This window comes from Hemitrygon akajei, chromosome 14 (genome assembly GCF_048418815.1).
Source record: "Hemitrygon akajei chromosome 14, sHemAka1.3, whole genome shotgun sequence".
NCBI lineage: Eukaryota > Metazoa > Chordata > Chondrichthyes > Myliobatiformes > Dasyatidae > Hemitrygon > Hemitrygon akajei.
This window is the reverse complement of record NC_133137.1, coordinates 64,422,905-64,448,556: the sequence shown is the minus strand read 5'-3', so window position 1 is coordinate 64,448,556 and position 25,652 is coordinate 64,422,905. Positions and strand designations below refer to the sequence as shown.

Genomic DNA, 25,652 nt, shown 5'->3' with positions numbered 1-25,652 from the left:
CATGGTACAGATGGAAGAGATCATGATCGTGCGTGTAGATCGTGATGATGCTGATGACCTTGAATCTGCTGTAACCTGTTACTCATAAGGCTGAAAAGCCATTTGGAGTCTATCAATTGGCTGGGCTGGTAATATTTGGTTCATACCTTTAACCTGAAATTTTGAAGGCAGTGTTAATTGATACACCTCAACACTCTTAAAAGTCACTCAATGTGCATCTGTCCCATTTCACTCTGCGTTTCTCTCTCCCCATACACCCAACTGTTATCTCACATTAATCCCAGGTGCTGATGCTCTGTGTTGTTCCCCTGATTTTAATTACACTGCCGGCCTAATTCGTAATTAGTATGTTGGGGTACAGGCTTAAAGGATTGAAGGCAAGTAGTGGTGTAAGTACCATTAGCAAAGGTCTGTTCATCATTCCTTTTCAGCTTGTCATGCTGTCTTCATTTGCGTAAAGAAGTCACTGGGGTAATTCATTTCATGTGAAACATATTGTGATGTTCTGAAAGGCTTAATAGAGTACAGTGTAAATGTTTACATTTTCTTCTTTCATCAATTCATTTCACTTCACTTAGAATTCAAATGAGAATAACTGAATCATATTCTAAGAAGCTTTTGTGTTACTTTTTGGAACAGAACAATGTAACGAGTATCATGCGGACCACCTTTGAAAGTGAGAAACTGCTTATGATTCTTTTCATATTCTACAATCCATAACTTCATGAAAGAAAAGTGTATGAAATGCAATTAATTATAATGGTTATAGAAGCATTATTTCTGTATATGTTTGCCAAGAGATGAGTACAGGATGTGTGGTCTGCACAAGGCTGGTGATATCAGTCATATCAAGCACAGGAATTTGGCAGATTCTGTTGAGAAAACAGTAGAGTTCAGGAGACAGCCGATATCATTAATTCATGAGCGGGAAATTCATTATGTAAGGTTTTTGCTCATTATGCATGGCTGTAAGTGCACGTCACAATTGATCTAAGTTTTACAGTAGACGTGCGCTTGGTTCACTATTTCGATAAAGCTCGGATGAGTGATCCTAATCCAAAACAGCAACAATCGAACTATCGATCAAAGGTAATGGAAAAAAAGAAGAGTTGTGTCAGTGCCAAGTCTTCTGCTTTGCTTCAGAATTTGCAGACGATGTTTTATTTTCTTCTATACCCATGGCAACATGGATTTACATTAAAGAGTGGTTAGATAACCATATCCAGTACCACACAATTTAAATTTCAGTTAAATAAGGCAGCTGCATCTGTCACTGCCCAAAAGGAACAAAAGAGACAACTCCTGGAGATGATGAACAGCCAAGACGCTATTTCTGAAAATAACGATGCAACAATAAATCAGTTTGTACTATGCAGAAGATCATGTCTGAGAGACAGGGAAAAGTTACTTTGATTTCAGACTCTTAAATCAGATGTTTAATCAGTATCTACTGGCTTTACACCGATGACTGTGTGGTGAAGTGCACTTGCTGATGACACCACTGTTGTGGGCCGTATCAAAGATGGTGGTGAATCAGCATACAGGAGGGAGACTGAAAATTTGGCAAAGTGTGTAATAACGACCTCGCACTCAGTGTCAGTAGGACCAAGCAACTGATAGTAGACTTCAGGGGAGAGAAACCAGAGGGCCTTGAGCCAGTAATGATCAGAGGTACAGAGGTGGAGAGGGTCAGTAACTTTAAATTCCAGAGTGTCACTGTCCCAGAGGATCTGTTCTGGACCCAATATAATTGCAAAGAAAGCACAACAGCACCTCTGTTTTCTCAGAAATCTGTGGAGATTTGGAATGTCATCAAAAATCTTGTCAAACTTCTATAGAAGTTTGGTGTAATATGTGCTGACTGGTTGCATTACAGCCTGCTATGGGAACAGCAATGCTTTTGAGTGGAAAATCCTATAAAAGGTAGTGGTTTCGGCCCAGTACATCACACGTAAAACTCTCTAACCGTTGAGCACATCTATATGAGACATTGCCGTAGAAAAGCAGCATCTGTCGTCAAAGATCCTCACCACCCAGGCTATGCTCTTTATTCATTGTTGCCATCAGGTAGAAGGTACCAGTGCCTCAGGACACATAACTGACAGACATACTTTATTGATCCCGAGGGAAATTGGGTTTCGTTACAGTCGCACCAACCAAGAATAGTGTAGAAATAAAGCAATATAAAACCATAAATAATTAAATAATAATAAGTAAATAATGCCAAGTGGAAATTAGTCCAGGACCAGCCTATTGGCTCAGGGTGTCTGACTTAACTCTTTCCCTGTTAAGTTAGCGACAATATAGGGTGAAGGTGAATATCTCAGAAATGGAGACGGTGTGGGGAAGGGGGCATCAATGGTTGAGGAAGGGAAACTTCATTCTTTGAAGAAGGGGATATCTCTGATGTTCTGGAAAGGAAAGCCTCCTGGGAACAAAAGCAGCAGAGACAGAGGAACTGAGAAAAGGGAATGGCATTTTTACAGGTGGCAGTGTGGGCAAGGTATTGTCAAGATTTCCAGCATCTGCAGAACCTCCTGTGTTTTAGCATTTTACCATATGGTATTTGATATTTTATAAATGTAACCATTTAAATATTTGATATTTTAATTTAAAATTATTTCCATATTTTCCTCTAAAATACATAAGATGTTAGGAGGAAAAAAGTACATAAAATTTAAATTACCTTTAGCTCATTCCGTAGGCAATTTGATCACAGCTGCTGAACCTTCTGAACCTTCATGATGAAAATCGAGAACTTGTTACATGTAACCCCAATTGATTTGTATATTTATGTTCAATGTATCATTAATTCTATTACTGTAACTAAAACCATAATATTTTAAGAATTTTATGGTAAGCTGTCTGAAAAGTTAATTGTTTACACAGTTCTTTTAAATTTGGGTGAGTGTACATTAACCCTGTCTCCACTGGTTGTACTTATTTTTGTTCTCATTGCTTATAGATTGGATAATTGCTTAATGTGTTACAAATACATCAGCAGAGAAAAATCAAAATGTCATGTAATTTGCAATTCATCAATTTAGCCCATTTTGCCATTTATTCCCTACGAGAGCGCACTCCCAGTTTTCCTGATCAGAATCCGTAAGTGTAACACTTGATTGCTTTCTTTTTTGTATGCTTGCTCAGCAGAGTTCAAACTCTGACAATTGCTGAGCGTCATACGTTTCATTGGCTACACTTTTCAGACATTTTCTTTTGGGATTGGTTGTTGTGCCAATATTGAATATTATCATTAAATTCTGGCCATTAAGTGCCTCTGTCTTGCTGGCTGCAACCACTCCTTATATTAAAATGGCTTGTGCTTCCACCTCAAATTCCTAATTGGAGTTGTTTTTGAGTATCTTACACCAGAGTCATGTTTAAAATCACCGGGATATGTCGTGAAATTTGTTAACTTTGTGGCAGCAGAATAATATAGTACATGATAAATATGTTTTTTTAAAACTAAATTACAGTAAGTTTGGGTGTATGTATGTTAAATAGTTAAATTAAATAAATATTGGAAAAACAGAAATAAAAAGTAGTGAGGTAGTGTTCATGGGTTCAATGTCCATTTAGAAATTGGATGGCAGAGGGGAAGAAGCTATTCCTGAAACATTGAGTGTGTGCCTTCAGGCTTCTGTACCTCCTTCCTGATTGTAACAATGAGATGAGGTCATGTAAACTAGGCGGTGGTGTCCTTAATAATGGGCACCGTCTTCCTGAGGCATGCTCCCTGAAGGATATCTTGGGTACTATGGAGGCCAGTTCCCATGATGGAGCTAATTAATTTTACAACTTTCTGCAACTTACTTTGATCCTGTACAGTAGCCCCTCTCCCCCACATACCAGGCAGTGATTCAGTCTGTCAGAGAGTGGTGAATCTGTGGAATTCTCTGTCACAGGAAACAGTTGAGGCCGGTTCATTGGCTATATTTAAGAGGAAGTTAGATATGGCCCTTGTGGCTAAAGGGATCAGGGGGTGTGGAGAGAAAGCAGGTACAGGGTTCTGAGTTGGATGATCAGCCATGATCATACTGAATGGCGGTGCAGGCTCGAAGGGCCGAATGGCCTACTCCTGCATCTATTTTCTATGTTTCTATGTTAATTCTCCCCACAGTACATCTGCAGAAGTTTCCGAGTATTTTAGGTGACAAACCAAATCTCCTCAAACACCTAATGAAATATAGCTGCTCTCTTGCCTTCTTTATAGCTGCATCAATATGTTGTGACTAGGTTAGGTCCTCAGAGATATTGCTGACTTCTGGACATGAACTTGTTTAGAAGTGGAAACATTTTTTTTGGAGCAAAGGAGAATGATCAGACTGCTTCAAGTTTACAGGAAGGTGATGGTATCTCAAGTAACCACGCATAACAACAGTAATGTGCAGAAGAGCATTTCTGAACGCACAACAGTTCAAACCTTGAAGTGAATGGGCTGCAGTGGTAAAAGTCCATGAACATCCACTCAGTGATGACTGAGTGTATCTGCATTCATCTGTGAGATTGGATAGTATGTAAATTCCAATATTCTGCTTTATTGGTTAACAAGAGAGTGTTCGCATCAATGACAAAGTGAAGAGAAAGGAAGGGGGGAGAACAATACTAATTTGAGTTGATCAGGGAAGGAAGGAATAGTATCAGTTTGATTTAAATACCAATACACGGGGATAGATAAGGCCAAGCTCACCTAGGGCAGGGGCTGGTCCCATAACGCTAGAAAGAATTTGGAAGTGACATTTCCTCTTGGATACCAAAGGTTCTCAGCCAACATTGAGAAGTTTTGTTTAGGTGATATTAATTGAGGGAGTAATATTGAATAGGGTTACTGGGGAATGTCCAGCAGCTGAGTTTTGATTTAGAAGCAAATGTTTGCCAGCTTCTCTTTACAAGGAAAAAGAATATTCATACGTTCAGAGGAATGCACCACAGTGAAGAATCCAAAAGTGAACTGGAGGACAGGAAGCATCTGCCACTGTCATATGTCTGAATGATTTATCAGTTATGTAGCACCTAAGCATCATCTCAATAATCTGAAATTATCTTCAGAATATGAAGGAAAACGCGCGTAATTTTTGCCACATCTTTCAGCTACTCAGGTAACTAAATCTTAGGTGTCTGAACTGGAACCTAGAGCAAGTTTGTGTCTCATGCCTACTGTAATTTCAGCGTGTTCCAGTTTTGCATCTCTGCCATTTCTCTCTGCATTTATTTTATTTTGAAGTTGTTATCTTTTGTGAAGCTGTTGATCAGCTTTTGCAATGTAATTGCGCTGAACTGGATCCCAGTGAGAGGCTACATTTTGACAATAGCTTGCATTTTGTAAGTTAGACACACTTAATTTAGCATGGAAATATGCATGTGAACATATGAATTAGGATCAGGAAGAGAACATTCAACTCCTCGAGTTTTTTCGTCCTCTTGATGAGATAATGACCAGTCTGATTATAATCTGAATTCTGTATTCCCATTCACCAGCAGGGTTGTTGTTCACCTCCTCGTACAAAGTTCAAAGTAAGTTTATTATTAAAATACCATACAGAACCCTGGGATTCATTTTTTTGTGGGCACACTCAGTAAATCCAAGAACCAGAATAGAGTCAATGAAGACTGCACCCAACAGGGTGGATAAATGACCAACGTGCAAAAGACAGCAAATGCAAAAGAGAAAAGAAATAATAATAAATAAGCATTAAATATCGAGAACATGAGATGAAGGGTCCTTGAATGTGAGTCCACTGGTTGTGGGAACAGTTCAGTGATTGGTCAAGTGATGTTGAGTAAAGTTCCCCACTAGTTCAAGAACCTGATGGGTGAGGGTAATAACTGTTCCTGACCCTGGTGGAGAGAGTCTTGAGACAGCATGACCTGGGTGGTAGGGTCTTTGATAATGGATGCTGTTTTTTTTTGAGAACAGTACTGCATGTAGATGTGCTCAGTGGTGGGTAGGGCTTTACCCATGAAGGACTGGGCCGTATCCACTACTTTTTAAGAGGATTTTCCGTTCAAAGGCATTAGTGTTCCCATACTAGGTCATGATGCAACCAGTTAATATACTCCCCATCACACAGCTATAGCAGTTTGTCAAGGTTTTAGATGTCATACCAAATCTTCACAAACTTCTAAGGAAGTAGAGGTGCTGCTGTGCTTTCTTTGTAATTGAACTTAAGTGCTGGGCCCAGGACATGTTCTCTGAAATGATAACTCTGAGGAATTTGAAGATTTGACCTTCCCCGGCTGAGGACTGATTCATGGACCACCAATTTCTGCCTCCTGAAGTAAAAAATCAGCCCCTTGGTCTTGCGTATATCGAGTAAGAAGTTGTTATAGCACCACGCAGCCAGATTTTCAATCTCTCTCCTATATGCTGATTTGTCACTACCTTTGATTTGGCCAATGACAGTGGTGTCATCAGCAAACTTAAATATGGCATTGGAGCTGTGCTTAGCTACATAGTCCTAAGTGTAAAGTGAGTTGAACATTGCCTTCTGGCGTACCTGTGGTGATGGAGAACATGGTGGAGATGCTATTGCAAATCTGAACTGACTGGCTTCTGCAATTGAGGTTCCAATTGCACAAGGAGGTATTGAGGTCAAGGTCTTGAAGCTCATTGATTAGTTTTGAGGGGATAATAGTATTGAATGCCAAGATGTAGTCAGTAAAGAGCATCATGATGTATACATCTTTGCTGCCAGATGTTCCAGAGTTGAGTGAAGAGGCAATGAAATGGCCTCTGTTGTGGACCTGTGGTTGTGTCGGTAGGTAAATTGAAACAGATCTAAGTTATTTCTCAGACAGGAGCTGATACATTTCATCATCAAACCTCTCAAAATACTTCATTGCTGTAGATATAAGTACTACTGGGTGTTAGTTATTGAGGCTGGTTATCACATTCTTCTTAGCCAGCAGAATACTTGAAGCCTGCTTGAAGCAAGGAGGTACCTTGGACTGCCGAAGTGAGATGTTAAAGATATTGGTGATTACTCTGGGCAGGTTTTTGGTACTCAGTTAGCTAACTCATCTGGGCTGATGATTTCCATGGGTTCACCCTCCTGAAGGATGCTCTCACATTGGCCACAGAGACTGAAATCACAGTGTCATCGGGGACTGAGGGAATTCGTGAAATGTGGGAATCCATGCTTTGATGGTCAAAGTGAGCATAGAAGGCATTGAGCTCAACTGGGAGTGAACCCCTGTTGTCACTTGTATTACTTGATTTCAGTTTGTCAGACGAGACAGTGTTCAAGCTCTGTCACAGTTGGTGATTATCCTTTACTACTTCAAGTAAGTCTAGAATTGCCATTTCACCCATGAGATAGCTTTCTGGATATTCTACCTGGACCAGAGATCTTACTTGGTGGCCGGACCTGAATGACTCTGATCTGACCCTCAGCGATTGCAGATCTCATGGTTCATCCACGACTTCTTATTGGGGAAGACTGTCAATGATTTTGTGGGTACACACTTCCCTGTGACTGCTTTCATAAAGTCTGAAACAACCGTGTTTTCATTCAGATCCACTTTTGAGTCATTGAACACGGCCCAGTCCACTGACTTGAAGCAATCCTGTAATGCAGTAGGAAAAGGACAGTGAAGTAATCAGATTTCCTGAAATGTGGTCTGCATTCCTTATTGTTATATAGCAGCGGTCTGGTATGTTGGGACCTCTGGTACTACAGGTTATATGCTGATGGTAATTGGGCAGAGATTTCTTCAAACAAGTCTGATTTCACACAGCAAATGGTTGGCATCAACACTGCCAGGCAACAGCGGAGGCAGACTCAGTTGTCACATCGAAAGTGGAGCTGAGTGAAGACCTAAAGTGAAGGAATTTTCAGGGCTGAGGAGAAAGGGTGGGGGAATGGAACTCGCTGGGTTGCTCGTGCATTGAGGCAGTACGTGTTCCGCAGGCCGAATGGCCTCCTGCACGGTTACCATTCTGTGATTCTGAAATGGCATTAAAATCAGTTGTGTACAGATGTAGGAGAATGTGTGACCATCTGTGATGATGGATCTACTCCACGCATCTAGCCTCCAAGCAAAGGGAATGTTTAGTCAAGTCAAGTCACTTTTTATTGTCATTTTGACCATAACTGCTGGTACAGTACACAGAAAAAATGACACATCGTTTTTCAGGACCATGGTGTTACATGAAACAGTACAAAAACTAGACTGAACTAGGTTAAAAAAAACAACACCGAAAAAAAACCACACTAGACTACAGACCTACCCAGGACTTCATAAAGTGCACAAAATAGTGCAGGCATTACAATGAATAATAAACAAGACAATACGGCAGTAAGTTGGTGTCGGTCCAGGCTCTGGGTATTGAGGAGTCTGATAGCTTGGGGGAAGAAACTGTTACATAGTCTGGTCGTGAGAGCCCGAATGCTTCAGTGCCTTTTCCCAGATGGCAGGAGGGAGAAGAGTTTGTATGAGGGGTGTGTGGGGTCCTTCATAATGCTGTTTCCTTTGTGGATGCAGCGTGTAGTGTAAATGTCCGTGATGGGGGGAAGAGAGACCCCGATGATCTTCTCAGCTGACCTCACTATCTGCTGCAGGGTCTTGCGATCTGAGATGGTGCAATTTCTGAACCAGGCAGTGATGCAGCTGCTCAGGATGCTCTCAATACAAACCCTGTTCAATGTGATGAGGATGGGGGGTGGGAGATGGACTTTCCTCAGCCTTCGCAGAAAGTAGAGATGCTGCTGGGCTTTCTTTGCTATGGAGCTGGTGTTGAGGGACCTGGTGTGATTGTCCGCCAGGTGAACACCAAGAAATTTGGTGCTCTTAACGATCTCTACCGAGGAGCCGTCGATGTTCAGCGGGGAGTGGTCGCTCCGTGCCCTCCAGAAGTCAACAACCATCTCTTTTGTTTTGTTCACATTCAGAGACAGGTTGTTGGCTCTGCACCAGTTTATGAGATGGATTTATGATATAGTAAAGCCTCCATTAATTAGTGTAATGCTGTCTCAACACTGATGCTCAGTGGAAATAGGTAACAAGGATTCTCAATGTTGTTAGTGAAGCCAAGCATAAACAAATCATTAAAATTGAATTGACTCCTATTTGGGCTACAGTGTTGTGAAGTGCCTAACAAAAGGAAATTGACGGTGATCGTCTGTGCAGTGAAACAGATATATCCCACTGCTTGAGGCAAGTGACAGAAGTGTCCTCATTACCGTGGCTGTGAAATTCTACATGGTGTGCTGTCTTTTGGCAGAATAAATGTGTGATTGGAACAAGGCAAGTTGAAAAATAGTTCCACCTTTCCCTCTGAGCACTGTGGTATGACATGGCGAGACTCCACCTAGTGGGCCAGCTCAGAAGTGACGTAAAGAAGTCGAGGGAAGGAGCTGCACACTGGCTCTGGTCTTTGAAGAGATGGTGCAGGTCTGTCTGTGTGTCAGTAATATGTTCCAATATAAAATAATGGTCAAAAATGATCATTTCTCACACAGATCTGGTAACATTTGGTACATTTTAATGAAATAAACCAATTGCTAATCATGCAAAATATGTGGTTGCAATTGACATTGGTAAGTTGCCTCATTGGCAATACTTATATCCTGTAATCCTTCATTATAATTGTAGGCAGCACAAGTTTGGATTAACGTAACTACTTAGCATTAATTATATGGGTAAAACCCATAGATCTGTAGTTCCACTGGAACAGCATGTTTCGATACCAAAAGATGCTAAGAGGTACTTAATTCACCTGCAATAGAAAGGGAAAATCAAGTATTTTGTTACAAATAGTGATAGTATTTTGTTATTTATTTGCCTTTACAGAGTTTGATTGTGAAATGTCATACATACTTGAATTGTATTTGGTTTGGCAAAGGTTTTGACTTATCAAGGAGAATCTTATTAAGAGGCTAAGGTTATTTTTTTCTTGGTTCTGACAGGGGTTTTTTTAAAACTCATTCCCTACAGCTAAAATGTGCAGTCATTCTTGTGGAAAATATATAATAATACCATGTAGATTGCGTGTTCGATAAAACCAGTAGGAAACTGAGTAATTTATGGTCCTTTAAAGGGACATCCAGAAGAGGATTTCCTGATTTATTAAGACTTGTGAACATTCAAAGTGCCAAAGGACCTTTAATTAGCTATTTGTACGTGGCTATTTTTGTGTTTGTGGCTTTGCTTCTATAGTTCTAATTATTTAAATTACACCATAGCAGTTGAAATGCTGCTTCAAGAAAGTGTGGGTATCAATTAATATTGAATGATGTGACAAGTAGTGGAGGATCAAATGGAAAATATAAAAGGTTATAAACCAGGAGGAAATTAAAAGTAATTCTTGGCAGAAGTTAGAATATACAAAATTTTGTATTGGGCTTAAAAGCCAAATCAATCACCTGATTTATTGGGGATTTAGCTTAATGTGAAAATGATATTGGCAAAAGGTGGACTAATGTACATTGCTTTTTTTTCCCCAATATGGCCTTCCTTGTTTTCATTGCCCATTCTTTGCTTTGTGGAAATAGTAGCTCTATTATTTCAAAATAAATATCAATGTTAATAATTGGGTGACAGCCATATCTACCTCCATCTTCAATGATGCAGTTATTGCAGTGGCTTTGATAAGAGAGTAAGGAAACACAATCATTGCTTCATTGATTTCATGTCAATAATCAAGAACCCAATTGCACTCAACCTTCCTAAGCTGCCTTATTCTTTGTACATTCTCCTTAGCTCTCCATAGAATCCACCACTCATTTACACACTTAGAATAAATTACTGTGATCAAATAACTAATCAACTCATATCTTTGGGATGTGAAAGGAAGTCTTAACATTGCCTTCATTTGCATGTTGGGTATCTGCCTGTTTTCAGACCTTAATGAGAAGCTTTCCGTGAACGAAACTAGAATTAGTTTCTCCATCCCACTCGAATTCTCACCTTCTCTTAGTCCTCTATTCCAACAAAGTTGAATGCAAGCTTGAAGAATAAAAGTTTGATTTGTAGTTATCTCCAGCTTTGTGAACTGAACTCTGAGCTCAAAAATTCTGAGCATTTCCAACTTTGGAGGTCACATTTTTAGTGTGTTTTTTTTTCCTTTTCTGCATCAAATTTCTTATTTAATTTCCTACTTTCACACCATGGCTATGTGGCCATGGTAGAGCACCATAGTAACGTAATGGCTAGGATAATGCTAATATAGGATGTCAAAGTTCGGAGTTCAATTCCAGCGATATCTTTTAGAAGGCTTGTATGTTCTTTTGTGTGCATGGGCTTCCACCCACAGTCCATAGATATACTGGTTAGTAGGTTAATTGGGCATTGTAAATTGTCCTCTGATTAGAATAGGTTCCGCACTGTATCGCTAAATAAAATAAAATAAGTTAAACTCTCCTGTCCTGCTATTGTTCTTAACTAATACTTTTACCTTTCCACATGGTTCCATCTTACCTTTTGTCATTTAACCCCTCCTACCTGTCATCTTCTTGCACACGTTCACTTCTGTTCACCTGCATCCTACCCCTTTCTCTGCATCTGATGTTTCCCAGTTCTGACTGAAGATCAGTGACCTGAAATGTTAGCTTGCTCTCTCCACAGTTGCTGCCTGACCTGCTGAGCACTTGCTTTATTCCAGAATTGAAATGTGTTGCATTTAGAATAAGAGGTAGTTATCCACCAATTTTTCAAAGCTTGGATCATTAGGGTCAGAACATCAGATTTTCCTGGATGACTTGGAACCCCTTTGGATTGCCTGTAACTAAACTGAATGGGCATGGAATTAAAATGGGTTGGGAATTTATCCAACTTTTTTTCATGCCCCAGTGTTACCAGCTCCAGTTTTAATCTGCAGGAGCAAGGCATCCTTTCCTAACCAATGTGTGTTTTCAATTCTAATTCCTAATTTATGTTACCAGTGTGTGCTCAGATAAGGGTGCTTGTTTTAAGGCAATCTTTTGGTTTTCTCTATTGTGTTGTTGAGAGTAGATGTGATTACCCTAACATGGTTGTTATTAGCTCTGAGTATACTGAAATTTGATCTCACAAGGACGTGGCTGAGGAGTTGGTGCAGGGGGCAGGGTTTTAGATTTTTGGACCTCTTCTGGGGAAGGTGGGACCTGTACAGATTGGATGGGTTGCACCTGAACTCGAGGGGGAGCAATATCCTTGCTGGTAGGTTTGCTAACATGGTTCAGGAGGGTTTAAACAAATTTGCAAGGGGGAGGGGACCCGGAGCGATAGAGCAGTGAAAGAAGTGCATGGAGTAAAGCCAGATCTAACATATAGAGAGGCTTTGAGGAAAGAGCAGCAGAATAGAGGGTATAAAGGTAGTAAGGTAGAAGGGCTAAAGTGTGTGTACTTCAATGCAAAAAGCATCAGGAACAAAGGTGATGAACTGAGAGCTTGGATACATACATGGGATTATGATGTAGTGGCCATTACGGAGACTTGGCTGGCACCAGGGCAGGAATGGATTCTCAATATTTCTGGATTTCAGTGCTTTAAAAGGGATGGGGGGGGGGGAAGGGGAGGAGGGGTGGCATTACTGTCAGAGATACTATTATAGCTGCAGAAAGGGTGGGTATTGTAGCAGGATTCTCTTTTGAGTCAGTATGGGTGGAAGTCAGGAACAGGAAGGGAGCAGTTACCCTACTGGGGGTATTCTATAGGCCCCCTGGTAGCAGCAGCGATACCGAGGAGCAGATTGGGAGGCAGATTTTGGAAAGGTGCAAAAATAACAGGGTTGTTATCATGGGTGACTTTAACTTCCCTAATATTGATCGGCACTTGATTAGTTCCAAGGGTTTAGATGGGGCAGAATTTGTTAAATGTGTCCAGGATGGATTCCTGTCACAGTATGTTGACAGGCTGACTAGGGGGAATGCCATACTAGATCTAGTATTAGGTAACGAGCCGGGTCAGGTCACAGATCTGTCAGTGGGTGAGCATCTGGGAGACAGTGATCACCGCTCCCTGACCTTTAGCATTATCATGGAAAAGGATAGAATCAGAGAGGACAGGAAAATTTTTAATTGGGGAAGGGCAAATTATGAGGCTATAAGGCTAGAACTTGCGGGTGTGAATTGGGATGATGTTTTTGCAGGGAAATGTACTATGGACATGTGGTCGATGTTTAAGGATCTCTTGCAGGATGTTAGGGATAAATTTATCCCGGTGAGGAAGATAAAGAATGGTAGGGTTAAGGAACCATGGGTGACAAGTGAGGTGGAAAATCTAGTCAGGTGGAAGAAGGCAGCATACATGAGGTTTAGGAAGCAAGGATCAGATGGGTCTATTGAGGAATATAGGGTAGCAAGAAATGAGCTTAAGAAGGGGCTGAGAAGAGCAAGAAGGGGGCATGAGAAGGCTTTGGCAAGTAGGGTAAAGGAAAACCCCAAGGCATTCTTCAATTATGTGAAGAACAAAAGGATGACAGGAGTGAAGGTAGGACTAATTAGAGATAAAAGTGGGAAGTTGTGCCTGGAGGCTGTGGAAGTGAGTAAGGTCCTCAATGAATACTTCTCTTCGGTATTCACCAATGAGAGGGAACTTGATGACGGTGAGGACAATATGAGTGAGGTTAATGTTCTGGAGCATGTTGATATTAATGGAGAGGAGGTGTTGGAGTTGTTAAAATAGATTAGGACGGATAAGTCCCCGGGGCCTGACAGAATATTCCCCAGGCTGCTCCACGAGGCGAGGGAAGAGATTGCTGATCCTCTGGCTAGGATCTTTATGTCCTCGTTGTCCACAAGAATGGTACCGGAGGACTGGAGGGAGGCAAATGTTGTCCCCTTGTTCAAAAAGGTAGTAGGGATAGTCCAGGTAATTATAGACCAATGAGCCTTACGTCTGTGGTGGGAAAGCTGTTGGAAAAGATTCTTAGAGATAGGATCTATGGGCATTTAGAGAATCATGGTCTGATCAGGGACAGTCTGCATGGCTTTGTGAAGGGCAGATTGTGCCTAACAAGCCTAATAGAGTTCTTTGAGGAGATGACCAGGCATATAGATGAGGGTAGTGCAGTGGATGTAATCTACATGGATTTTAGTAAGGCACTTGACAAAGTTCCACATGGTAGGCTTATTCAGAAAGTCAGAATGCATGGGATCCAGGGAAGTTTGGCCAGGTGGATTCAGAATGGGCTTGCCTGCAGAAGGCAGAGGGTCATGGTGGAGGGAGTACATTCAGATTGGAGAGTTGTGACTAATGGTGTCCCACAAAGATCTGTTCTGGGACCTCTACTTTTTGTGATTTTTATTAACAACCTGGATGTGGGGGTAGAAGGGTGGGTTGGCAAGTTTGCAGACGACACAAAGGTTGGTGGTGTTGTAGATAGTGTAGAGGATTGTCGAAGATTGCAGACAGACATTGATAGGATGCAGAAGCGGGCTGAGAAGTGGCAGATGGAGTTCAACCCGGAGAAGTGTGAGGTGGTACACTGTGGAAAGACAAACTCCAAGGTAGAGTACAAAGTAAATGGCAGGATACTTGGTAGTATCTAAAATAGTGTGTATTTTTAAAAAAAAAATATGCACTGGAATCTTTTAATAGTTTTTAAACCTTTTTGCTTTAACATACTTGATAACTGACGGACTGGGGCTTTGCCAGAATGCCATTGGATTACAACAGAGTAGCTACCTATTGATGTTATCCAGGGCACTGCTGTTCCTGGGACTGTTGGGGATTGGAGGATTCCAATTCAGCGTTGGTTAATTTATGGGGATGGGGCATGCAAAAGCAAGTTGCTGACAGGACCACATCAATAAATCCAGTCCAGTGAGATATAACTTTCTGCAGAAGCACATAAGCAACCCATTTATTAAAGGCATTGTCATTCATTGTTGTATCCATATCTATGGAATGAGCCCACAGTGATTCTCTCCCAAAGCACTGAAAAGGATATATACTGGATCCACTAGATGTCGTCACCAGAAGAAAGGCTTCAAGTTATTTTGATGCCTGGATAGAAGTATTGCTATATTTGTTGAAAAGACTTTAAAGCCATTTTATCAGTTTTGTTCAATCTTTAACGAGTGACCTTTTGAAGATAGTTTGGACAGTTTTTGTGACACAAATATATTTTCAACATTCCAAAATATATATTATAATAGAACATCATAGAGGTTGCCTCTCTTGCCTTTAGAAAATCTTAGAGTATCAGTGTACAGGTTCAACTGGTTCTTGACAAGAGGATAGCTTTGTTGCAATTAGGAAAAATACTTCAGGCAGTCTAGCGCAATCTACCGGTACTTAAAACAAACTTCATATCGCTGCCAAGACTTCTCGGTCTTTTTTTTAATACAAGACTTGTTCAGTATTATCAATGATTTAAACAACTTGCTTATGTGATAGATATTCACTTTCCAGTGCCCAAGAGGCTTTCTGCTAACATCAGCTTTCTAGCATTGCGGCGTGATTTTCCAAAGGCTCAGAGTTGTTGGTGACAAAGTTAAGCTACTAACAAGTATTCTTTGCTCAGCTTTTTGTTGTAAACAAGAGCTGGTCCCCTGTTCTTAATGTAAATTGCAAGCAACAATCAGTTTGAAGTTTGCTTTGCAAGCAACATGCTACAGAGTAGAAGTGGCTAGTCCACAGCAGAGGGCTGGCTGCTGAGAGTCTTCACTTGTGAAGTGAAGTGACCATGAATCAACTTGTCTGCATTAGTGAAAAACAAGGCAATGGCTTATGTCACGTGGCCATTGTACATCACTTGTCTTATACATCAAACGTGGAACAAGTTGGGATACTTGTATACTCAGAGAGTCAGCCCTCACAGCATTAATTGTTGGTGTTGGGATCTCTGTTGCCAGAAGCTTGTAGACCACCTGTGTGAATTACTTTGTCCCAGCAAAGGTATCTGGAAAGTTTCACATGCAGATGATGTCATCGAGTAAGAAATAGATGTAGATAGTATAAACATAAATAACATAGTAGAATAAATATTATACTATAAGTAGTATAAAAAGATAGGATAGATAATAGAATGCTTTGGGGATTGTTGGGAATGACAAGGAGAATGACAGAAAGATGGGGGGCAAAAAGAAGAACTAGAATTCATTCTTCAACCTTCACTTTCTGCGACGGATGACTCTTTCTCATTGATGCGTTCTTCTTCTTCGTAAGAATTGTACCTGTGTTTGGAAATCCTTTGTAATTTGTAAATCTTTTGTAGCCCAGAAATCTTTCATAAGTCAGAAATCCTCTGTGAGTGTAAATATGTGTTAAGAACTATTTGTCTCATTTAAAATTGTTACGTATCCCGTAACTGGATCACTTACCAGCAAAGATAGAGAGGTCCGCTGAAGTCTGATGGTACCATTTTTAAACGTTTTTATTTATAAAGGGGCACAAAAGTAAGGTTAATACAAACATTCAGATAACATACGTCATCAATACTCAATCTAAAGCGCAGGGATAGTACTAATCAATAAGAAATAAGCTCTATCGTTGTCTAGGGGATAATATATTGTCCATTGGAAATATAAAAGTCATTCAGAAGTCTGCAGGCTTCAGCCTTTTGGGAACCGCTGGGTTTCCCGTGTTGGAGAGAGAGAGAGAGAGAGAGAGAGAGATTGGTGAGAAAAGGAACACTTGCCCGGGTCTTTATGAAGCAAAGCCGTGGAATCAGGGGAGCAGGCTTCCCTGTTGTTAGTTAAAAGCGGTTTTCCGTGATTCCAGCCACAGACTCCAGATTCGGAATCTAACGCACGTGGCTTCCTTCAAAATGGCTTCCCGCTACAACGGGATCGCTATCGTGTCTCCTTGGTGCGTCTAAAGGGGTCCCCCCCCCCAGACCCTCCTTTATACTTCCTCACAGGATCGCAGGTGTCAATCAGGTTGCAGGTGTCAATCTCTCTCTCTCAACCAGCCCACTTTGCCCGAGGGCTTTACACGTGGTCTTCATGAGACAATAGTCAATGTTGCCTTATTCTGCATCCCGGTGGAATGCGGTATTCAGCACGTCTCTCTCTCCCTCCCATTTCCTGTGTCTATTCAGCACGTCTCTCTCTTCTCTTGGGTCATTGACCCCACCTTCACTAGGGCTCTTGCGATTCTCACAAAGGAGGGGGCTGGGATCATAACAAAATAAACTCTGTTTAAACTACTTTGTTAGCTGGAAGTATCTCCTCCTTGGGAAGGGGTCTGACTACACAAGCAGTGGACATGTGGCAGCTAGACCTTGCTGCAGAGACTAGGGAAATAAACTAGTCCTTGAAGAGTAGGTGGATATGCCATAACATCCCTGTGGTGGGGGTACCTGGACATATCTGTATCAGAGAGGGCTTAAAATCTTCTTTTGAGTTTAGGACTTTGCAAACAGGGAATCGAATACTATCACTCTTCAATATGAAATAAACCTTTTTGATTATTATTGTGAAAATGTTTTTTTCAATTTATGGACCACTCACTTCACTCCTTGCAAAAAGACATTTGGCATTATTCAAAGTTCAATGTAAATTTATTAAATATAGTTTAAATTTCATGTCACCATATACTTCCTTGAGATTTATTTTCTTGCAGGCATTTACAGAGAAACATAATAGAATCAATGAAAAACCACACACACAGATGAACAAACAACCGATGTGCAAAAGAAGACAAACTGTGCAAATAAAAAATAAATAATTAATAAGTAAATAAATAATACTGAGAACGTGAATTGTAGAGTCCTTGAAAGTGAGCCTATAGAATTAGTTCAGATTTGGGTTTGAGTGAGTGGAGTTATCTATGCTGGTTTGGGAGCCTGATGGTTGAAGGGTAATAACTGTTCCTGAACCTGGTGGTGTGGGACCTGAGCCTCCTGTACCTCCCTCCCGATGGCAGCTGTGAGAAGAGAGCATGGACTGGACAGTGGGGGTTCTTGATGATGGATACTGCTTTCTTGTATCAGCACTCCTTGTAAATGTGCTCATTTGTGTTTCATCTCTGCAGTAAAATTCCGAGGTTCAATTTCTTAACCAAGCTTTGCAGGTCAGGTGGATAAATAGTGTGAATTTTGGGACTTTGTACATGACATAACCTAAAGTAACTTTGAATATTTGAGTGAAAGCAGGAAGTGCTGGAAAAAATATTCTTTTATTGCTTCTTATTATTGTGCATATTTCATACTTTATTTTTGCATTGGATATCATTTTCAAAATCTTGCAAAATTCTCACTTTGTGAGGGACCAAATATTTGTGGAGTTCCTATCACAAAAGTATTTGGGCAAAATTAGCAGTTGGTAAATAGGTGTAATGTTTTCTACATAGATCACTTCTAACTGCCTGAAGTAGACAGTGGTGTAAATTGTTAAAATGCTGGTGATGAGGCATTAAGAGCAAGCAAAAAGCGCTCCTCCCAAAACAGCCAATGGGATTATTTTTTATATAACCCTTAACTCCAAGTGGACTCATCAGGATGCCATTGTGATGGTGTTTTTTTTAAGCAGGCTTTCTTGTTTTTATGAGGCCAAGTTTCTAGCTCGACGCTCAACCCAGCATGGGTGGAAAGCGTGCAAGGGAGCCGGCTGGATTTGAACTCGGGAGCCTTTGCTCCAAAGTCTGGCACTGATGCCACTAGGCCACCATTATGCACAATCAAATACTTCTTACCAAAATTAGGACATTTTGGAAATCAGTTATGCTTTAAGTTGTAGGGAAGGGGGGAAATGTGGAAATTAGGGAGATGTGATGATACATGGTGATGGTACTTTCTGAGATTTCTGATGAAGGCTGGTTCATCTGAGCTGGTCTCAGCCTGGAGGAGATTTAACCGGATAGATTTGAGAAAAAGGCTGAACTGAGAGCAAAATAAAATGCTGGAACTGTGAGATAAAGAAGAACAATTCAGATGTAGTAATTCTGAAATAAAATAATATTGGAAATACTCAGCAGCCCAGTCAGCTTCTGTGGAGAGCCTCACAGAAAGAACTTAACAAGCAGATGACTTGTAGTACTTTTAATTTAGTGTGTGTCAGTCAGTGCTCATTATGTACTGTCCCTTACATTGAACAAGCAAATGTAGATTGTCTGACCATTGTTCAGACTGTGTTCCTTCAGTCCACAGTCTTCCAGTTGCCAGACCATTGCCACTGTAACCTTGTATTGTGGAAAGACTCCAGCAACCTCCAACTGGATGACTCAGGCCCATATGGTGTCAATCATGGGATTGGAATTTAGGATATAGACTGATTAGAAACTTGTAGGAGGGGAGTGATGATTGGTGAGTGTGGTTAGCATGAATTCAGAAGACCATGGAGCAAATTTGATGTGGAGAAGGAGATCAGGGGGATTAATTTCTGGATGAGATCAGGAGCTTGTTCAGTTGGTGATGTGAGAGAAGGACAGGAGCGAAAATATGGTTGACGGTGGTTTGCATTTCAATTGGAATGGCAAGTTCAAAGATAGGGGATGGGAATGATAATGGTAGCAAGTATATTTTCAAATGTGTCATGTTGTAAAACACTTAATGCGATGTTGAAGAGTGACAAAAGAATTGTGATGGATAAAAAGAAAATAGAAAATGTTAATGTAGAGGTTATTTTGTTTGAGCCATAGTTTGAACTAATGTACGATCCCACATTACAGCTGTATGAAACTAAAACAAATGTATAATGACAAATAACCCAGGATCAAGTAAAATTACGAAATCTTCAAAAATACTCTTAGTATAATTTATACATCAATGTGAAAGTACTTATTTTTCTGTCTTTGTTTAATCTAACAGAGGAATTCCTGGAAAGAAATGTGGAGCAATTATCCTAACCGCAGAAGAATTAAGCAATTGTCATGTAAGAACATATTCATATTCTTCAAAATTAAACAAAATAATATACTTGAAGTACCATCAAAGTTTGATTTATAATTAAAGTTATAACTTTGTGTACAGGTAATTAGATTGGCTACATTTTTTTCTAAGCGTCACCTTGTCAAACATTGCTTTGTTCCTTCCATAAACATCAGCAGGAGTTAAAATTATTCTGTAATTAACTTAGTTTAAAATAAGCTTTGGGAACTCAGGCAAGTATTGTGATTTAGGTTTTGACTTTTTTCCTCTTAATATTTGATAACTTTACTCATTCTGAGCTGAGAGCTTGTCAGAGTATCATGTAGACTAGGAATGTGTGGAAGGAAAATAGACTGTGACTGCACTGACTAATGGGACCATTAAGGACAACAATTCAAGAGAAAATTGTATTTTTGCAGCAAGCCCTTAAAAAGTGTATGCAATACTTAGACAAATATTTTGTGTAGAGATTCATTCTTCCATCTTGCCTTGATGTCTGGTGAATAATTTTGGTTCAGAACTCGCCAGTGAGCATACGTTCCTGGTGTCTTTTTGACGCACATTTCACACAGAAGGTGTTGTAGTTGGCTGACTTTATTTGCAGTACTGTGTAAGAATGTTAAGCTAAATCTTAATGGTTCTCGGCAAGTATTCCATGTCTCTGTTATTTACTAGATAATGATGCGATTTAAGCAAAGACATCATGATAGCACAAACATTATGACAATAGTTAGCATGTTCTAAAATATGGTTATTATTTTCCTTGTTAGTTCACATCAAGTGCCAGGTAAATGATAGAAAAATTATTTCATCCAAATCATAATTCGCTTCACATAATGGCTTTCTAGAGACTGTCAATGTAATCGAGCTGAAGAGTTTAAAATATCACCCATACTCTTTGGGTTACATTAGCTAATTATAGTGCAAATGGAATAACCGTATAATGAATGTTTTATTCTCGTTATGCTGATATCAATTATATTGAATCACACTTGTCACTCTAATTTTGAAATTTCTAAAGACCAGCGCATGTTCATAAACCCTTACTATGGATTTCAGATCATTAAGTTTTATTTAAAAAGTTACAAGATCACATTATATTCAATGAAAAATAGCAGTGCAATTAAATCAATGGGAAATGAGCAATAAGCAACATAATTTTGAAAAACATGTGATCAGAGGATATAATGATTCCATTAACACATTAAATGTGACATCTATCTTTAAAATGATTACATCTGGAACAATTGTATTGCTACATTAGGTCGGGTTCTAGTCAGTACCAATTCATGTACAAAGTAAGATTCGGCACCTGTGGGAGGATCAAAATTATTGAAGTTTCAGGCCAAAATGGTGCATCACGATCACCCAAGGCAGGGTTTCAACCTAAAATAGCACCAGTTCCTTTCGCCCTGCGGATGTTCCTCAACCTGCTGAGTTCTTCCAGCAGATTGTTTGTCACTTGAGAAGCATCATATTTGCTGAAGTAACCAATATGACTGATCAAAGTCAACATCAGTGTTGTAGCTAAAATTGAACTTGCACGGAGAATACATTCAGTGTTCTGCACCATGAAAACTGTCTGCACCAGTGGTCTTTAAAAACTTTGTAAACTACTGTCAGCACAAACAGGTGAAGCGGCATCTGAGAAACAGTTAACATTTTGCATCAAGGACCCCACTTCAGAACAGGGAAAGTGAGAAATCTTGGTTTTATGGTGTAAGGAGTGGGGTTGTTAGGGTAAAGGGTGTGGAGAGACTTAAGGGTAGGTCTGTGTTAAGGGGCTGAATAAAATTGTCAAGGGAACAATGACCATAAGAATCAGAGACAGAAAAGAAATAAATTGAAAGAAAGGGTGGAGAAAAGTGGAGGGGTGGAGGGCGGGGAAAGTGATTATCTAAAAATGCAGATCCAGTATTTGGTAGCAACCATGGTAATGTGACAAGACAGAAGATGAGATGTAGATTCTTGGGCTTACTTGGAGCGTGATATAAGACTGAGGTCAGAGGTCACTGTGGAGGTGGACAGAGAATTAAAGTGCAGGCACCTGGAAGCTCAGGATCACCTTTGTGTGAAATATTCTGCAAAATGCTTATCACGCCTGCATGTGGTTTCCTCACCGAGGAGGAGAGTGAACTCTGAATTTGTTGCATTATACTGGACAAAATGGAATTGAATAACCACTTTATTTGGAAGGACCACATTCAGACTGGTGTGATGAGCAGTACAAGAATGACTTTTAAAGCATTTTAAAACATGCTTTTAGTTCTGAGAAGCAGTAGCCAACATTTATGCTGAAGGCACAGTCCATTGGCCAGGTTCCTGATTGATCTGGGATATGCATGGTGCTTTATGGTCTCTTGTTCCACAATAGAAGAGGTTAGCTGACTAACTTTCATCTGTGGCCATGAGTTCCAAGCCATGGAATACATTACTTGAATCTGCTCATTTGATCGAAGGAAGTGCTTCCTTTCTCAGCGTCATATCTTAGAAGGCCACAGGTTGGATCAATGGACTGAACCTCTAACTGGTGTTTAATTGGAGTAAGAGGAAATATGAGGCTATCAGGCAAGAACTTGGAAGCATGAATTGGAAACAGATGTTCTCAGGGAAACATACGGAAGAAATGTGGAAAATGCTCAGGGGATACTTGCGTGGAGTTTTGCATAGGTACATTCCAATGAGACGGAAAGGAAGGTAGTAACCGTGGTGTACAAAGGCTGTTGTAAATCTAGTCAAGAAGAAGAGCTTACGAAAGGCTCAGAAAACTGGGTAATGATAGAGATCTAGAAGATTATAAGGCTAGCAGGAAGGAGCTTAAGAATGAATTTAGGAGAGTCAGAAGGGGCCATGAGAAGACCTTGGTGAACAGATTTAAGGATAACCCCAAGGCATTCTACAAGTATGTGAAGAGCAAGAGGATAAGATGTTAGAGAATAGGACCAAACAAGTGTGACAGTGGAAAAGTGTGTATGGAACCTGTGAAGATAGCAGAGGTACTTAATGAATACATTGTTTCAGTATTCACTACAGTAAAGGATCTTGGCAATTGTAGGAATGACTTATCGTGGACTGAAATGCTTAAGCATGTACATACTAAGGAAGAGGATGTGCTGGAGCTTTTGGAAAGTTGGATAAGTAACTGAGACTGGAAGAGATGTACCCCAGGCTACTGTGGGAGGCAAGGGAGGAGATTGCTGAGCCTCTGGCGATGATCTTTGCATCATCAATGGGGACGGGAGAGGTTCCAGAGGATTGAAGGGTTGTGTATGTTGTTCCATTATTCAAGACAGGGAATAGAGATAGCCCAGGAAATTATAGGCCAGTGAGTCTTACTTCAGTGGTTGGTAAGCTGATGGAGAAGATCCTGAGAGGCAGAATTTATGAACATCTGGTGAGGTAAATATGATTAGGAATAGTCAACATGGTTTTGTCAAAGGCAGGTTGTGCCTTATAAGCCTGATTGAATGTTTTGAGGATGTGACTAAATACATCGATGAAGGTAGGGCAGTAGATGCAGTGTATATGGATTTCAGCAAGGCAGTTGATAAGGTCCCCCATACAAGGCTTATTGAGAAAGTAAGGAGGCATGGGATCCAAAGGGACATTGCTTTGTGGATCCAGAACTGGCTTGCCCACAGAAGGCAAAGAGTGGTTGTAGTTGGGTCATATTCTGCCTGGAGATCAGTGACCAGTAGTGTGTGTAGAGATCTGTTCTGGGACCTCTTCGTGGTTTTTATAAATGACCTGGATGAGGAAGTGGAGGGATGAGTTAGTAAATTTGCTGATGACACAAAGGTTGGGGGTGTTGTGGATAGTGTGGAGGGCTGTCAGAGGGTACAGTGGGACAATGATAAGCTGAAAAACTGAGCTGAGAAGTGGCAGGTGGAGTTCAACCCAGATAAGTGTGAGGTGGTTCATTTTGGTAGGTCAAATATGATGGCAGAATATAGAATTTGGCATTGTGGGGGATCTTGGGGTCTGAGTCCATAGGACACTCAAAGTTGCTGCACAGGTTAACTCTGTGGGTAAGAAGGCATACGTTGCATTGGCCTTATCAATCGTGGGATTGAATTTAGGAGCCGAGAGGTAATGTTGCAGCTATATAGGACCCTGGTCAGACCCCACTTGGAGTACTGTGCTCAGTTCTGGTCACCTCACTACAGGAAGTATGTAGAAACCATAGAAAGGGTGCAGAGGAGATTTACAAGGATGTTGCCTGGATTGGGGAGCATGCCTTATGAGAATAGGTTGAGTGAACTCGGCCTTTTCTCCTTGGAGCGATGGAGGACGAGATAGATGTATACAAGATGATGAGAGACACTGTTCGTGTGGATAATCAGAGGCTTTTTCCCAGGGTTGAAATGGCTAGCACGAGAGGGCACAGTTTTAAGGTGCTTGGAAATAGGTACAGAGGAGATGCCAGGGGTAAGTTTTTACGCAGAGTGGTGAGTGCATTGAATGGGCTGCTGGCGATGGTGGTGGAGGGAGATGTGATAGGGTCTTTTAAGAGACTTCTGGATAGGTAGATGGAGCTTAGAAAATTAGAGGGCTATGGGTAACCCTAGGTAATTTCTAAGGTAAGGACTTGTTCGGCACAGCTTTGTGGGCTGAAGGGCCTGAATTGTGCTATAGGTTTTCTATGTTCTATGTTCCTTTTGATATGGAAAGAAGTGTTGATCTTTGAAAGAGCATGTTGTTATAACCTTGTCCCTTAGAGAATCAGAGTGGACAGCTATGTGAGGAGATGGGGGAGATTTTGAACAATTTCTTTTCTTCGGTATTCACTAAGGAGAGGGATATTGAATTGTGTAAGGTAAGGGAAACAAGTAGGGAAGTTATGGGAACTATGACAATTAAAGAGGAGGAAGTACTGGCGCTTTTAAGGGATATAAAAGTGGACAAACCTCTGAGTCCTGACAAGATATTCCCTCGGACCTTGAGGGACATTAGTGTAGAAATAGCAGGGGCTCTGAGAGAAATATTTCAAATATCATTAGAAATGGGGATGGTGCCGGAGGATTGGCATATTGCTCATGTTGTTCCATTGTTTAAAAAGGGTTCTAAGAGTAAAACTACCAATTATAGGCCTGTCAGTTTGACGTCAGTTAATGGAAAGTATTCTTAGAGATGGTATATATAATTATCTGGATAGGCAGGGTCTGATTACGAACAGTCAACTTGGATTTGTGCGTGGAAGGTCATGTTTGACAAACCTTATTGAAGTTTTTGAAGAGGTTACGTGGAAAGTTGATGAGGGTAAAGCAGTGGATGTTGTCTATATGGACTTCAGTAAGGCCTTTGACAAGGTTCGACACGGAAGGTTAGTTAGGAAGGTTCAATCGTTAGGTATTAATATTGAAGTAGTAAAATGGATCAAACAGTGGCTGGATGGGAGATGCCAGAGAGTGGAGGTGGATAACTGTTTGTCAGGTTGGAGGCCGGTGACTAGTGATGTGCCTCAGGGATCTGTACTGGGTCCAATGTTATTTGTCATATACATTAATGATCTGAATGATGGGGTGGTAAATTGGATTAGTAAGTATGCAGATGATACTAAGATAGGTGGCGTTGTGGTTAATGAAGTAGGTTTTCAAAGCTTGCAGAGAGATTTAGGCCAGTTAGAAGAGTGGGCTGAACGATAGCAGATGGAGTTTAATGCTGATAAGTGTGAAGTGCTACATTTTGGTGGGAATAATCCAAATAGGACATACATGGTAAATGGTAGGGCATTGAAGAATGCAGTAGAACAGAGTGATCTAGGAATAATGGTGCATAGTTCCCTGAAGGTGGAATCTCATGTGGATAGGGTGGTGAAGAAAGCTTTTGGTATGCTAGCCTTTATAAATCAGAGCATTGAGTATAGGAGTTGGGATGTAATGTTAAAATTGTACAAGGCATTGGTAAGGCCAAA

General features: G+C 40.6%; 1 protein-coding gene across 2 annotated transcripts in view; it reads left to right on the top strand.

Moving 5' to 3' along the window:
* LOC140738644 (copine-8) overlaps positions 1 to 25,652 on the top strand; it is a 306,170-nt gene that overhangs the window by 164,769 nt on the left and 115,749 nt on the right. For both annotated transcript variants that reach the window (XM_073066254.1, XM_073066255.1), the window contains one exon: positions 19,679 to 19,742. In XM_073066254.1, the coding sequence (XP_072922355.1) occupies positions 19,679 to 19,742 (64 nt within the window). The remainder of the gene's footprint in view (positions 1 to 19,678; positions 19,743 to 25,652) is intronic.